General features: G+C 43.6%; 1 protein-coding gene across 1 annotated transcript; it reads right to left on the reverse strand.

Annotated features, from left to right (window-relative positions):
- Window positions 1-250: 250 nt before the first annotated feature.
- Window positions 251-14,888, reverse strand: LOC311145845 (uncharacterized protein). Its single transcript, XM_084182178.1, has 7 exons — window positions 14,759-14,888; window positions 14,349-14,544; window positions 13,313-13,497; window positions 12,876-12,971; window positions 10,755-10,904; window positions 1,981-2,074; window positions 251-1,679 (listed from the first exon to the last, which is right to left on the reverse strand). The coding sequence occupies exons 1-7, from the start codon at window positions 14,826-14,828 to the stop codon at window positions 1,616-1,618; spliced, it is 855 nt and encodes a 284-aa protein (XP_084038304.1). The 5' UTR covers window positions 14,829-14,888; the 3' UTR covers window positions 251-1,615.
- Between the last annotated feature and the right edge of the window lie 2,348 nt (window positions 14,889-17,236).

Genomic DNA, 17,236 nt, shown 5'->3' on the forward strand with positions numbered 1-17,236 from the left:
AAAACATTATGTTACCCTTTAGGGTGTGTACTCCTCTATTTATACTTGGGGTATCGCTTTTCAACAGTAAAAGTTTTTTTTAAATCGCTGGAGGACGTAATTACGTCCACTCCAACCCCTTTACAGGGACACAACACAGGAGGGAAACGTAGAGGGAGAGGAAAGGGGGGAGATGGAAAGGGAGAGGTGGCGTTGTTGACCGACAGTGGAAAAGGATTAGAAAAGGAAATCCAGACAAGATGTTCATACATCTAAAGAAACATCTATTTATTTGAATACAAACTTAGCTACATGGCATGAAAAAATATATCTACCAAAGTGCATTCAATTGAAATGTACTAACACGATTAAGTGGTTTAAAAAGAGCAATAAAAGGACACATTCTTCAAATGTCTAACCTTTACATAAAGTATTGATCTAGATACATTTGGCCATGAAAACAAAACAATGAGACATTTCAAAGCAGTTTAACAACTATTTTGATAGCAAAGCCACAAACTGTTCCATTCTTTTAAAAAGAGCAAATCTAGGGCAAAAACAAGGCTGTGCTATGACCACTAAACGTTAAAGGACTGGAGTGATTGTGTTGTGTAGGGCAGTCATTGAAATCGTTGGAAACCACTGTCTTATTATATTCCATGTCAAGGAGTTGATCAAAGTCAATGCACTTCCAGCAGATTGAAAAGAATAGAACTGAATACAAAAGGACAGCCTGGTTTTTGCTCTGAATTTGATCATGAACATTTCGGCAAACCTATAATTACTTCTTTAACAGTAAATACCCTTTTTCATGTGATTAGTTGTATTCATGGTTGCTTCTGCATATAGGTTCCCCCTGAGAACATTTAAAACAAATTTACACACAAGGCTCTCACAGACATTGCTATAGTTCTTCTCTACAAAATACTCATCAGATCGGGCCTTTTTGATCTCATATAAAAGTAAAAAAGCACAATAGCGGTTTGCAAGCCAGCTAGGACACAAACAGTTTCAAATTAATACTGACCAATCTTGAATCATTTGTAACAGTTTTGGGGGGGGGGGGGGGGGCTTTGTGCTTATAAAGGATTCCATAGCTCCAGGAGAGGAGAGAGGCTCCATATGGTCTTTCGTATTCCTTTTCTATTCCTCAACTAATAGAATGTAAACATGTATTCTGCCAAATGTAAAAAAAAAGACAAAAAAAAAAAAAAGTTACAGACTAATCACTGGTTCATCACAAGCATTCACATTTTAACCAAACAAATCAACAGAACTTTCAGTACCGGTAACTCATGATTGTTTTTAGATTTGTAGTCTTGTTACTTCATACACTTTCAGATATGTTTAATAAAAAGAGAACATTACAAAAAAAAATGTAGGCACAGAACAGTGAAACCATGATTATGACATAGTAGTAAAACTAGTGCAACATTAACTGGGAATTATGATGGAGGGAATGTAAAAGCATGGCAATTTACAAAAATGGTGCTGGTCCCTTATCTAGTGGGAGATCCCCATTCAAAACCACAGACAGAAGAACACAATGTTTGAAGAAAAAAAACGGCAGGACAACTTCCCTTCACTCACCAGTGCTAAAGAATGCTCCTTCACATGCACGCACACACAAACACACTTAAAGTTCAGAAAGTCCCTCTCCATGTTCATTCAACTCCATGGAGTAATAGTCCAGTGGTCGCCTAAAGACAAAAAGCACGCACACAGCTTTTGACAACTGCTACAATGGCACAATTATTAAGTGAAGGAATTCAATGATATTGTTTCGTCAGAAGGGTGATGTTGAGCCAAGAAAATGACAGCTAATCATGTTTCTATTCACATTGGAGTAAAAGGGCCATCTGTGTAACTATTATGTACAGCTGCATACAGTGAAATGATGCCTCTTCACTTAACCACTGAGGCAGGATGTGTGCGTACATGAGCACGCACATTCGAGACTGTATGCGTGTGGCCTGAATGTGTGGTTGTGTATAGTCTCACCTCTTTTTGTAGAGGTAGGTAAAGATGGCTGCTCCCAGTCCCAGCAGCAGTAGAGCGCCGAGCACCAGGCCAATATGAAGGCCCAGGGCAGACTCTGAAAAGAACCACAACCATCAGTCAGCTAACCCTAAAAGGCCATTTAAATGGAGATTCTCTAAGCTTACAGAGAAGGCTTAGTCTGTGTCTAGGAAACCAGCCCATAGGAAATAAACCTGCGCACTGAAACTATGCTCCCAAAATGAGCATGTTCGACTCACAAATGTTGTCAGCCATGCTTACCTTACAAAAACATCAGGAGAGCTCTTTGCATGCTAGGGTTCATGAACTCATATCTTAAGTCTCCAATATCTGGTATGACCATTGGCTATGTCTAAAGCTCTACAAAGATCGCCACCTTCTGGACAATAATGGGAAAACGTGAGTTACGAATCAGTCCTTCATTGGAAACCTTTGCACATATTTCCACAGTTGAATAACTGAAATAATAAATCTTGACGCAGCAACTATAGATAATCTATCCCACTGGATTAAGGGTACAGTTGATCTGTGAAAATACAGTATAATGCAGGAGGATTAAACTCAATGCCTCCAGCGCTGTCCTGTGTTTTTTTTTTTTTCCATTCCATCCAATATCCTTGGCTTTGATTGGCTGTTTACCAATATCCTTAGTCTTCATTCGCTGTTAGTTCATTTGTACTTAGGCCTTCTACAACTCAACACTAGTGGTCAGTGTGTGGTGTTAAGTTGTGTGTACGGGGGTGTATTCCTTAGTCGCAGACTGTAGCAAAACATTTTGCACCGTAGCAAAACGCTTTACAAACAACAGTTTACTCCAAATGGAAACAATTTTGCAACGAAAATTACAGTTTCTATTGGACAAATTCATGAAGGTCCCTCCCCGTTTCTGTCCGTTTGCTTCTGTTTAGTTCAGTTTGCTTACTAGTAAATACACCCGTGTTAAGGCGATGAGATATTTCCTCCAATCGTGTTGGGTAATTTTCAGCCATGTTTGCTCACACATATCAAGAAAGCTATGTCCAGGTTTTCAATAAAGCTTTATAAGTGTGGTGTGTTCAGGCTGGTTGCGTGTGCTGGGTTAAGACCAGGGTTGTGTTCAATAGGGCAAACTGTAGCAAAACATTTCAAAACACTGTGCAGCCAAAAATGAAAACGTAAGGTTACTTGTATAATCCCGGTTCTCTGATATCATGAGTAAGATATCTCATGTGGGGATTCGCTAGGATCACCTACTCTCGGAAGAACCTATCAAAAGCGTCTGTTGGAGACAGACAGGTAAGAGTGGCGAATGAGGTGAGCACCTCACCTTCTGGTTATTCTCAAACATGCTTATCTTGCGAGCAGGGGAATGCGGGGAGATATCTCACAAATAATAAATCAGAGAACCAGGTTTACGCAAGCAACCTTAAGTTCTCTTTCAATTATTCATTTCGATATCTCACATGTTGGGATATGGCCAACTCCGTATCGCAAAGACATGCTGTCCGAAGCCAAGTCCCAACATCAACAACCCTCAGAGGACCCGAAACCGAGGGAGTATGCGGCAAGGTGCAGAAAAAACCCATCTGGAGGGGGGGTGTGAGGGGAAGCCCAATACATGGAGCACACAATCTCAGTTTAATGAGATATGTCCCAAAAACAGTGCCCAAGAGGTAAACTCCTCTGTAGGAGAGGGCCCTTCGAGGCCCTGCCGAAGGCCATCACCCTCGACATTATAAATCAAAATAATATCCTGCAGGACATTGTCAAAGAGAGAAGGGCCCAGAAATGTTCTACACACACAATAAGAAGCTTATTTCTCTCAAATGTTATGCTCAAATTTGTTTACACCCCTGTTAGTGAGCATTTCTCCTTTGCCAAGATAATTCATCCACCTGACAGGTGTGGCATATCAAGAAGCTGATTAAACAGCATGATCATTACACAGGTGCACCTTGTGCTGGGGACAATAAAAGGACACTAAAATGTGCAGTTTTGTCACACATTGCCACAGATGTCTAAATTTCAGGGAGCGTGCAATTGGCATGCTGACTGCAGGAATGTCCACCAGAGCTGTTGCCAGAGAATGTAATGTTAATTTTTCTACCATAAGCCGCCTCCAACGTCATTTTAGAGAACTTAGCAGTACGTCCAACCGGCCTCACAACCACAGACCATGTGTAACCACGGAAGCCCAGGACCTCCACATCCGGCTTCTTCACCTGCGGGATCGTCTGAGACCAGCCACCTGGACAGCTGATGAAGCTGAGGAGTATTTCTGTCTGTAATAAAGCCATTTTGTGGAGAAAAACTCATTCTGATTGGCTGGGCCTGGCTCCCAAGTGGATAACCCTATGCCTTCCCAGACCCACCCATGGCTGCACCCCTGCCCAGTCATGTGAAATCCATAGATTAGGACCTCATTCATTTATTTCAATTGACCGATTTCCTTATATGAACTGTAACTCAGTAAAATCTTTCAAATTGTTGCATGCTGCGTTTATATCTTTGTTCAGTATATTTAGCTTGACCATGCCCAGCGCGCATCAGCTGTTGGAGAGACGCAGCGCTGCGGCGCTCCACCAAACGTAACATTTAAAAAAAGCCCTATGTGGCTTTTCTGTAACTCATAGACTGGAGACCAAATGTATTACAATGTCATGAGACACTTTTTCAATCATTAACTTATTAATGAGGAGAGAGTGTGCAGTGAAGGGTCTACTAAAAAGGCAAGCGGGCAGACATTAGCTTTGGAGCGGCTGCAGTATAATCAAACAGAGGTGGACAGCAAATGGTGCTGAAAGTAATTCATTTCAACAATTGTCTTCATTTCAACTTACCTAAAAAACAGAGGGCTTTGTTGGAGCCCATTTCTTCCTATTCAAAAAATAAGAGGTAGGCCCTACCCGTTTGACAGATGCAATTATGCTATCCATAGGTTTGTCGTGTAGCCAAATCCTTGAATACCATCACCATGCACTCCTTAAATACCGTTTGGGAAAGGCTTGGTGTGTATCCAGATAATATAAAGCGTTCTATAGCAATGCTTAACTCCATGATGCCCTTATGCTAGAAACAAGCTTTACAACGCCCACAAAAGTAGTGACTAATGCATATGGGGATTCATTGATTAGTCTCTGACATTCTGAGGCTGAGCTGTGCCTTCAAAATTGACAAAAAAAATTGACTTTTTTGTCCCTATTAAGCTTTTCACTTTCTGAAAAGAGAAAATGTTTAAACCCAGGCAGCTTTTAAGGAAGCACTTCTGTTTTGTTGCAAACAAGACACTCTGGTTTGACACTGGTGAAATACAGTAAGAATGCCTATTTCTCTGTCCATTCTTCCCTGAAACGTATAATTTTTATTATCTACTGAGACTTTTGAGACTTTTTCAGAGCAACATTTTCTCTTGATTGCAAGCAGTTTTCCCCCAATTAATGCACAAAGAAATATTTAAAAAACAAATTTCAAATAGACATGGGTGATTTTGTCAGTGTAATCAGATTGAACATGTTAAGATATGTTATTGATGTTGAACTGATTATATAGCCTACTAACCAGATGTGTTAAAAATTTTGATTATTTTGTAGCATAGGCCATTGAATTGGGCTACTATTATGTTCTGCTGACTATTAGCTGAGAAACAAAATTGGCCCAAGGCCAAACCCTGCTGTACACTATTATAGTTTAGTGGGGACAGGAGGGGGTGGCCATTTGTCTCGCCTAGGGCGGCAGAACGTCCATACAATTTTTGAGTGCATGTGCGTGCACACATAGGAGGTCCTATACCAGGAAGAAATTAAATCTACTTTCACCCCTGGTTCAATGTCTGTGATGGGAGAAAACTGAGGATGGATAAACAACATTGTAGTTCCTCCACAATAATGACCTAAATGACAGAGTGAAAATAATACAAATATAGAGAATATTCCAGAACATGCATATGTATGCAACAAGGCACTAAAGTAATAGTGCAAAAACACGGCAAAGGAACACACCTTTTGGCCTAAATGCAAAGCCTTATGTTTGGGGAAAATCCAACACAACACTGAGTAACTGCATCCTTATTTTCAAGCATGGTGGTGGCTGCATCATGGTATGGGTATGCTTGACATCGGCAAAGACTGGGGAGTTTTTCAGGATGAAAAGAAACGGAATGAAGCTAAGCACATGCAAAGTGTCCTAGAGGAAACAATATTCTATAACACAAAGCCAAATCTACACTGGAGTTGCTTACCAAGAAGACCGTGAATGTTCCTGAGTGGCCAGGTTAAAGTTTTGACTTAAATCTGCTTGAAAATCTATGGCAAGACTTGAAAATTGTTATCCCAACACCTTGACAGTGCTTGAAGAATTTCGAAAATAATAAATAAAAAAAGGGCAAATATTGCACAATACAGGTGGCAAAGCTCTTATGAGACTTGCCCAAGAAGACTCCGCTGTAATCACTGCCAACTGTGTTTCTAACATGTATTGACTCAGTGGGTGAATACTTATCTAATCAAGGTGTATTAGTGTTGTTGTTTTTTTATGTTTGAATTTTTCTTCCATTTTAATCCGACATTGTAACACAAAATGTGAAGAAATCCAAAGGGGATCTGAACAGATCTTAAGCACAATAGTCAACAGACCTGTAGCTTATTTGAAAATACCAACTTTTCAAATACTCAAGGTAGTCGAATATACAGTACAGTATCAATCTACACAAAATACCCAATAATGACAGGTTTAGAAAACAGGTTTAGAAATGTTTGCTAATTTATTACAAATAAAAAACAGAAATAGCTTATTTACATAAGTATTCAGACCCATTGCTATGAGACTCGAAATTGAGCTCAGGTGCATTCTGTTTCCATTGATCATCCTTGAGATGTTTCTACAACTTGGAGTCCACTTGTGGTAAATTCAATTGATTGGACATTATTTGGAAATGCAGTCACCTGTATAAGGTCCCACAGTTGACAGTGCATGTCAGAGCAAAAACCTAGCAATGAGGTCGAAGGTATTGTCCGTAGAGCTCCGAGAGACAGGATTGCATCGAGGCACAGATCTGGGGAAGGATACCAAAATGCTGCAGAAATGTTTTGGTACCCTTCCCCAGATCTGTGCCTCGATGCAATCCTGTCTCTCGGAGCTCTACGGACAAGTCCTTCAACCTCATGGCTTGGTTTCTGCTCTGACATGCACTGTCAAATGTGGTACCTTATGTAGACAGGTGTGTACCTTTCCAAATCATGTCCAATCCATTGAATTTACCACAGGTGGATTCCAATCAAGTTGTAGAAACATCTCAAGGATGATCAATGGAAACAGGATGCACCTGAGCACAATTTCGAGTCTCATAGCAAAGGGTCTGAATACTTATGTAAATAAGGTATCTGTTTTTTTATACATTTGCAAAAATGTCTAAAACCTGTTTTTGCTTTGTCATTATGGGGTATTGTGTGTAGATTGATGATATAGCTATTGTTAAATCCATGTTAGAATAAGGCTGTAACATAACAAAATGTGGAAAAAGGGTTCTGAATACTTTCCGAATGCAATGTAGTGTATAAGGAAAACAGTAAATTGAAATAAAATTCATTAGGCCCTAATCTATGGATTTCACAACTGGGAATACAGATATGCATCTGTTGGTCACAAATACCTTTAAAAAAGGTTGATCAGTGTATAAGGAAAACAGTAAATTGAAATAAAATTCATTAGGCCCTTCTGGTGTGACCACCATTTGCCTCATGCAGCGCGACACATCTCATTCGCATAGAGTTGATCAGGCTGTTGATTGTGGCCTGTGGAACGTTGTCCCACTCTTCAACGGCTGTGCGAAGTTGCTGGATATTGGCGGGAACTGGAACACGCGGTCATACACGTTGATCCAGAGCATACCAAACATGCTCAATGGGTGACATGTCTGGTGAGTATGCAGGCCATGGAAGAACTGGGATATTTTCAGCTTCCAGGAAATATGTTACAGATCCTTGCAACATGTGGCCATGCATTATTATGCTGAAACATGAGGTGATGGCGGCAGATGAATGGCACAACAATCGGCCTCAGGATCTAGTCATGGTATCTCTGTGCATCCAAATTGCCATTGATAAAAGGCAAATGTGTTCGATGTCCGTAGCTTATGCCTGCCCATACCATAACCCCACCATTGGGCACTCTGTTCACAACGTTGACATCAGCAAACTGCTCGATCACACAACGTCATTCAGGTGAACTGAAGAACACAATCTTCTTTATCGCCTAATGTATTGCACAAGTTGACTGCAGGTATTTACTTAAAGTAGCTACAAATATTAAAAATGTATTAAAACACTTCAAAGAAAGTTTCAACGGTATTGACAAATACCTGGTATACCGCCCAAGTCTAATAGTCACTAGTCTTCCCTTTCATTTTAGTAGACATATTTTGCCATAATGATATGATCACACCATACAACAAGGGATGTAGCCTACAGTCAGAGATAGACAATGTTGATTGGCAGGTGGAATGATGTCCAATGGGGTTGCAATGTAAAAGTGGGAGGCAAGGGTCAGGTCGGCTCCTTTTCTCCTTGCTTGGCAGAGAATTCAGAAAAGGTAAAATGGTGAACCATTCAACCAAATGTATCACATTAAATGCAGTGGGGGGGGGGGGGGGGGGGGGGGGGGGGGGGGGCCTGCATAACCTGATGACGTAGCTCACACTAGTTCAACCTCACTCTCCCTGAGGGTGAGGTGCGCATTTTGACATTTGATTCCCCTTTAAACCCAAAAAGAGAGAGGGTAGGGCAGAGGGCTGCGCCCTAGGTTGGCCGAACCCTTCTTACCTCCCTTAGAGGGGCAGATCCTTTCTGCGGCATAAGACTGCTTCCCTACAGGTTTGGCCATTTTCAGGGGCCTAGCCTGAGTCCTGGCAGACTGCTGCATTTCTTTCTGTTAAGCTGGATAAACTCAGCCAAAGCACCCTTTCTCCCACCACAGCTAGGCTCATGGTACCACTACAGCCTTTAATGGCACCACGGCAGACATGGAGGTTTAGGTCTGTAATCATATAGATCTCTTCCCAAACGGCTCCACCGTGGGAGGGTTGCCAAAACCTGATTCCTCCATATTGTGGATGTCCAAGCTCAGGGTATCCCTAGCAAGAATCTTGCTAGTGAGGGGTTTATCCCACAAGCTCTAAGCTTCCCTGAGGCAAGTTGGTACTGCGGGGAGCAGTTATTTTACTAGGGCTGTATAAGACGGGAGTCTCTTCCCGTCGTATAGGTCCCTTAACGGGTCCTGAGCCCCCACAGGAGACGGCCACGCGATGCCAAGTCTGGCCGCGGACCGCTTGCAGACATGAAGGAGCCCAAACTCCAAACAGAGGGGCAACTCCACCACACTCGGGCCGTCAGGCCTGCGGGCATGAGAGGGCGGGAGAATGGGGGTCGTCATCCCCCATCTCCTGAGCTATCTCGAGGATATCTGTGAGATTACTCCCATCGTCATCCCCTAACTCGCCTTCCCGACACTACGTCGTCAGACAGTGAGGGGAGGGAGTCAAGGCTATCCATGGCCTCGCCCCAACTGGGCTCGGTTGCGAGGAGCTGAGCCTCAGTTGTCGCTGTTGGCTCGGAGGCAAGAGGGGATACCTAGATAGAAGCATGTTTAAGCCTCCTCTTCAGGCCTGCCCTCATCAGCAGTTTGCAGTGCTGCAGGTCTCAGGGTCGTCGAGCGCCTCTTGGGCATGTTCCTTACCCATGCAATTGATGCGTAGAGGTTGGCAATCATGGAACTGCAAGCACAAATACGTGGGGGTTCGAGTGCTGTGTTACGCTCGTCCTGGGATAGCAGTGGCCGTTGTGAGGAACAAGGCTTGCTAGGGGGACAGAGAGACTCATGGCGTAAGCTAGCTAGTTAGAAGCCTTGCGGCTGGTGGCTAGCAAATAATAGCTTGTGTAAATGGCGTAATAAGCTAGCTAGTTTGAAGCCTTGCGGCTAACAGATAGCAATGATAAGCACAGTAGAACGCTACAGCCACGAGGCTAGTGGGGTGTTAGCTAGCTAGCAGCTACTTCATGGTGGAGGTGTGCCGTGGCTAGCTCAGTGCGGGCTGCAGGAAATAGCGTGGGGGCAGAGTTAGCCTTCAGATTGTTGTTCCGCGACCAAAGCAGCTGTGAGGCTGAGACGGTCGATCTAGTTAACACAACGGGTGAACGTAGGTTAAACTAGACGAGAGAAGGAAGCTAGCAACGCTACCGTGTTGCAGGTAAGATATGCTAGTGAGGTCAGCTTACCTCTCAGTGAGCTAGCCAAGTTGGCCTTGCAGCGTGGTTTAACAGAGTCTTAATAGCTAGCCGTGAAGCTAGCTACCACGGAGACTGAGAAGTAGAAAAGGAATTTCTACATGAAACAAAAACCTCCCAGACAGTACTCAACCTCTCAACAGAGTCTGAAGACCTACACTAGGCAGCAATATCCTTCACGGTTCACTTGTGAGCAGATAAGCAGGAAAACAGGGACCAGTCGATCTGAGGAGCGCTATAGTAGTAATGCTCTTCGTGAGGAAGAGAAGCCAGAATAACCAGAGTGTGGGAAAGAGTGGCTCACCTCATTTGCCACCCTACTCTCCAACAGACACTTTTGATAGGTTCTATTGAGAGTAGGTGATCCTAGCGAATCCCCACATGCGAGATATCGAATCAAATAATTGAAAGAGAACTACCCCATTTCGGATAGTTTTCTTCCGTTTCGTGCCTAGTGAACACAACCCAGGTTAGTGAATGTTGTTCAGGCGGGGGGCTCACCAGTGCTCATGTGTCGGTCAGTAGCCGGGCCGGTGCAGGTGTCCCCCTGGGTGGGGGAGGTCTGGAGGATGAGGGCCCTCTGGTGGTCCGACAGGGCCTGGATGTTTCCCCGCACACGCAGCCACCCGGCCGCACAGGAGAAGTTGGCCACTGACACACACACACACACACACACAGAAATGACTACTATCCTAGGAAACATAAAACCAAATCCCACATCCTCAACATTGGATGACAAAAAAACTGAGTATTGCACAATGTTATGTGCGGGTATATAAATGAGGACATGTATTATGCGTGTGCCTGTGTGGTGGCTCATGAGAGGAGGAAGAAGGGGAGGACCATCCGGAATAACAAAAAAAAGTTATCCTTTTTAGATGAAACTATACAAAATATATTCACAGCACCAAATACAAGATTAAAACACAGTTTTGCAATGAAGGTCTACAGTAGTCTCAACAGCACCATCTAGGGTAGCACCATGATGTGGCCGGAGGACAGCTATTTTCCATCCTCCTCTGGCTACATTGACTTCAATACAAAACCTAGAGGCTTGTGCTCCTTGCCCCCTTCCATAGATCTACATGGCAATTATGACGACTTCCGGAGGATGTCCTCAGACCAATCAAAGCTTTTGCAGTATGAACTGACATGTTGTCCATCCAATCAAAGGATCAGAGAATGAACGTACTACTACGCATGTGTGATTTAAAAACTTGTCGAGTTAGTGCCATTTATTTCAAATTTGCCCTGCTAACTTTAGTAGCAAGTAGCTAGCTAGCTACCAGAGCGCAGATTTATCTGCCAGAATGGCTAGCTAACGCTTACGACAATGTAGTGGGTTTTTGTTGTTGAAGAACCCGTTTCATTGCCCGCATCAAATTCAAGCTTCTGGGAAAAAGATGCGATCATGTAATGGACAAAGGTCTGCGTATTCAAACAGCGCAACACAATGAGAAGGGTAAGAAGATACAGAGATACTGTATTTTTGGGCATGTAAGAATTGACATTTTTTGGGGGCACGTTGCTTCGTCCCGCTACGTTGCGGGACAAAGCAAGGGGGCATGATGAGAGGGAAAGTTCCGCTAACAAGGGCAACTACAAGGAGCTTGCAGAGGTAAGTGCACGTTATGATGCTTTACTTGCTGAGCCTATGGAAGTTTCTACTGTATTCTCTGGGATGTCGGAATCAATTCAGAATGAGTGGGATTAACAGTCAGGTTAACGCAGCAAATTTTTTCGCATGTCAAATGGATGAAACCACAGACATCAGCTGTCGCTCACAGTTGTTAGTTATCATCAGGTATGTGGATGATCAGGTGTTTATTCAGGAACGTTTCTTGGGCTACTTTGATGTGTCAAGTGGGCAAGATGCGCAGTCTGTGTTAGACTTTTCCTCATATCAGGAGAGAGAACTCAGACGTCTTGAGTTTAAATTCATGGAGAAACTTGTTTCCCAAACTTACGTTAGTGCTGCTGTAATGGAATGTATCTGCTATTTGTATTTACAGCTAAGTCCACTCCTGTTCCCTGATTAAGAGGGGATGAACACTCCACTACCAGTGTCAGTTCTCTCCTGATATGAACTGAAGCCATGTCTCATGTGCCGTCTCGTCCACTGGCGCAATGAATGTTTCCTCTCCAAGCACTGAGTAGCCCTGTCCATTTTCTCTCATTACTGTATGTAGAGTCAATCACATACACATTGACATTATTACACATCAGTGTATTCCCAGTCAAATCCTGTCCTGCCCTCAGTGGAATTGTTGCGCTCTTCTCCAACACCATCCATCCATGATGAGCCTGTCCTGCACTGAAGCCTCTGAACACCTCAACTCATGCCTCATACCCTCATTTAATCACTGCGGTGATCCCTGCCCCACACTGTAAGTAGCCCTCTCATTCCCCATAGTATTTCACTATAAATGTCTATTAAATGTTTTAGATCAAAATAATTTGTCTTTCATGATTTTTTAAACACGCTTTGTCCTCTCTGTGCGTTCTGCGCCTATACCGTGGGTCTCCCATCCGCCAAACATGTTTAAGTCACCAGCCTCCACTAGTGTGCCCTTGTTTGCAACTGTGTGTTTGTCTCTCTAATGCAAGAGTGTTGTGTCTCACCCTGCAGGTAGAGGGCAGAGATACCACAGTGACATCTTTCTTCCAGGTAGCCAGCCACATCCATCTCACTGTGACCCTGCACCAGCCCACTGCAGTCTGACACAGAACGAGAGCAACAGATGGATAGAGAGAAAGAAGGAAAGAGTGAGCGTTAGTATGGTTAAGGACGGTACATAAGCAATTAGCAATACCAATGAGTTGAGACCACTTGATTGAACATTATATTAAGTATTACGCACTTAAAATACAACACCTCAAATACGCTATATCAGAAAAACTGTCTAGTCATGCAGCAGACAGAATCGTTCCTCAAATCTTTCCAGAAATGTGAGTCCATAAATAGGTGCTACTAGCGTCACTTTCCATTGACACTTCCCTTTTCTTAGAATCACCACAAAAAGGCCAATTTCCCAAGGAATATGGATGACATGGCTTACTTCCTGGGTGCTCCTGCCAATCACCGGAGAGGGGCGCCAAGCATAGGTCGATGTCGCTGGAGAAGGCTGGGCTGGGGCAGATGTTGGTCAGGCGTGGGGTGGGGGAGGAGCTGGTCCAGGAGGAAGGGCTTCTCGCCTCACAGCAGGAGCAACGGCTGAGAGAGACAGGACCTTCCTCCACTGACCTGTAGCGTACAGACAGAGGTGTGCGCGCACACACGGTATCTTTATTGACACTAAGGCCTAGATTCAATCCGATCGACGTTAACTGGCGATAGTAGACACCCGCATAGCTGATGTTTTGGAGGTGTCTGAGGAGGAACTGCGTTTGAGCTGTCAAATCGGTGAGCAGCTGCTATTGTGATCATTGTCACGAAGCCACACCCGTCCCACTCGTGTTAGAAGTTCAGAACGAGAAAGCGTAGGCTAAATAGAAATTAGGGCCGGGACGATACCAGTATCACGATACTCAAAGCGGCTTTAACTTCTTAAGGAAAACAGGAAACAAAAAACAAACCAGAGTCACATTTATTTATTTTCCAAGCTATAGCACACAATATTTTACATACAACAAGTTTATAAAGGACCAAAGAGTTTGGTCTGCTTCTTGTTTTCATTTTTGCCACGGAAAAAATATGGCGATACTGGTATCGTCTCGGCCCTAATAGAAATGATGACGCTCAAAATCATTAAACAAAATAATTAGAATTTCTAATCAGCCTAATCGTGGTGTAGATTACATCTCACATTCCATTGTTCGAGCTTGTAAACAAGGCTGCATGGGATTTATCTTAATGCAACACAGTGCAGCCAATGGCAATGTCAGGTTTAGGTATAATGCCGGTAGCAGCTTGTGGATTTAACAGCTTTCTAACGCAGTTTCACCTCTGACACCGTAAAAACATCAGCTATGCAGATGTCGGCTAAAGCAGATCTAATTGAATCGGGTCCTAAGACTGTCTAGCTACACTTGACCTATATACCTCGACGAAGAGTTTTATTCTCAGTAGTAAAAACAAGTGAATTTCATTCCTACCTGAGTACAGGCATCACCTGCTGCCCTCTGGTGGCTGAGAGTTTAATGAGCAGTCTCAGGTCATCACTGAACACTAGGGTGTCTCGGAGAGTGCTGTTGGTTAGGGTGGTACCAGCTCTACACACAGTGACTGTGTCAGAACACAGGACTACGGCTCCATTGGCCGGAATTGTGGCCCCCTGGGGAAACACCTGGTCTGTGAGAGGGATAGCGGAGAGGAGATTATAGACCAAAAGCGGAGGTGAGGGAGAAAAATACATTTTGATTTAGTTTTATTTTGTGCCGTTTATCTTTCCAGGGTAGTGTTTATTAGGGCAACAAAACACTTCAAAACGTTGTGCAAATAGTCCCTCCCCATTTCTGACCATTTTCTTCCGATTTGTGCCTAGTGAACATCACCCTGCTCTCACCTGCTCCAGTGACGTTCCCGATGAGGTAGAAGCCGTTGTGGTCAGTGATACTGGTCAGGGGTAGGGCCATGGTCGTACCGGTGCGATACTCTTCAAACACTGTCAGGACCAGGCCCTGTAGGGAGGTCAGGGGCGGTCCTAGCAGCTCCACAAACCCCCTCTGCCGGCTGTGGTTGGTCCAGCGGGCACTGCCCACCTCGCTGATGACCACGCCCTCAGGGGGAGGGGGTGGGCGGGGACAAGAGTTCTCCCTCAGAGGTGTGGGTGGGGCCACCTGAAGAACAATAGAATTGATAGACGTTCAATGGTACAATAGCTTGCCAATTGAACAGGTGCCGTGGCTATCTAATCTAATAGTCAGACTGGGGCCACGTCCCAAATATCACCTTCTTCCCCAAAGTGTGCACTTCTTCACTCCCCTTCACTTATTTAAAAAGGAAATAACTGCTATAAGAAATATGGTGGAAACTCCCTCTAGCCCATGCCTCCCCCAATCCAATGCTTTTAGAATTTTGGGAAGTAGTGAACGAGTGTACACTTCAGGAGGAATAAGTATTATTGGGTCTCACCCCAGGCGTTTCTCTCACGCTATGGGAATTCCTACACATGTACAAAACCCACCTTCTTTCTAGTACACAGTAAGATGCCAGATAAGTAAATGCTTTCTTTCTAGATACGCAATGGCCAAACAATGAGCAAAAAACAACTGTTTAGAGTAAGGTTGTGCCGATGTTGTCATACATGTATTCGTAATCGTATCCATTTTAATCACACTTGATACTCGTAATCGGATTTACTCGTGATCGGAAAACCCGGAAGTGAGCTTTAAATGCCGGTAAAGCCTATACCTCAAGTACACATTACTGCACTATCACTCAGAGTGCATCTCAGAGCACATCGTTATGTTCCTTCACTCATTCACACAAATTGTTAAACGACCCGACAGATGAAAATGCACATGATTTACTTACTTAGTCCAATTCAACTATCAACGACATAGGCTAATATATAGCCTAATGCATGGCTGGCTACTACTGCCTGATTTGATTCCAGACACAGATTTAGATTAAGGTAGGCTAATTCGCTTGCCCCATATATTGTTTAACTTTTGAGAGGAGCAAAACTTCTCTTCCGACACTTATGCCACAACATTTGATCAATCAAAATAAACAAACAATCTACTTTTGTCATTTTATTTTCTAATGATCTGTCGCTAAGTAAACATGCCTGGGCGAGAATAAATAACAATAGCAAGCAAGCAGTGGCTTGGATAACGACAGACGTCGTCAGCAATGGAATAATTATACGGGCAGACAAAGTAGGCCTACTAAACAATGCCAAGTAGACAGACTAAAACCACCATATAGCCTCAGCAAAGACAACAGGAAATAACTAGATTGAACAACAACGACTAGCTACAGATTCTGATTTATACACAATGTTTGGAGAAGGGGAGACTTGTGCCCTGAGACGACCGTGTGAGTGTCTGTCTGGGGAAATGAGAGCAGAGGGAGAGCGGCTTGTTCTAATCCAATCGTTGAGGCAGGCTCAACCGATACCCCGCCCGTTTCTTTACAGACAGAAGAACTAGCCAATAGTTTTTTAGAGCACACAGCGCTTCACACTGTTTGAGTGAAAGAGAGATGCGTGCTGGGAGCTGAAAATTACTTTTTTCCCAATCACGGATAATTACAAAAAATACCCGTCATACTCGTATCTGGGAAATTCTCCATCCCCGTTACGATACTCATTTTGTCCGAGTACTCGGCACACCCCTAGTTCAGAGATGTTCCATTCCAATAAGTTGACAAAATCGGAATAGAGATAAAACATAAATAGTGAAAAGACTGCAATTATCCTTGAGGACAAAGGGCATGCCATATTATGGTTGTTTTAGCTTCCTTATTTATGTAATTATAGTGAACAAAAATATAAACGCAACATGCAACAGTTTCAAAGATTTTACGGAGTTAGAGTTCATATAAGAAAATCAGACAACTGAAATAAATTCATTAGGCCCTAATATATGGATTTCAAATGACTGGGAATGCATCTGTTGGTCACAGATAATGTACCTTAAAAAAAGGTAGGGGCGTGGATCAGAAAACCAGTCAGTATCTGGTGTGACCACCATTTGCCTCATGCAGCACAACACATCTCCTTTGCATAGAGTTGCTCAGGCTGTTGATCGTGGCCTGTGGAATGTTGTCCCACTCCTCTTCAATGGCTGTGCGAAGTTGCTGGATTTTGGCGGGAACTGGAACACGCTGTCGTACACATCGATCCAGAGAATCCCAAACATGCTCAATGGGTGACATGTCTGGTGAGTATGCAGGCCATGGAAGAACTGGGACATTTTCAGCTTCCAGGAATTGTGCAGATATCCTTGCGACATGGGGGTCGTGCATTATCATGCTGAAACATGAGGTGATGGCGGCGGATGAATGGCACGACAATGGGCCTCAGGATCTCGTCACG

This window comes from Coregonus lavaretus, assembly GCF_964263955.1.
Source record: "Coregonus lavaretus genome assembly, chromosome: 1".
Taxonomy (NCBI): domain Eukaryota; kingdom Metazoa; phylum Chordata; class Actinopteri; order Salmoniformes; family Salmonidae; genus Coregonus; species Coregonus lavaretus.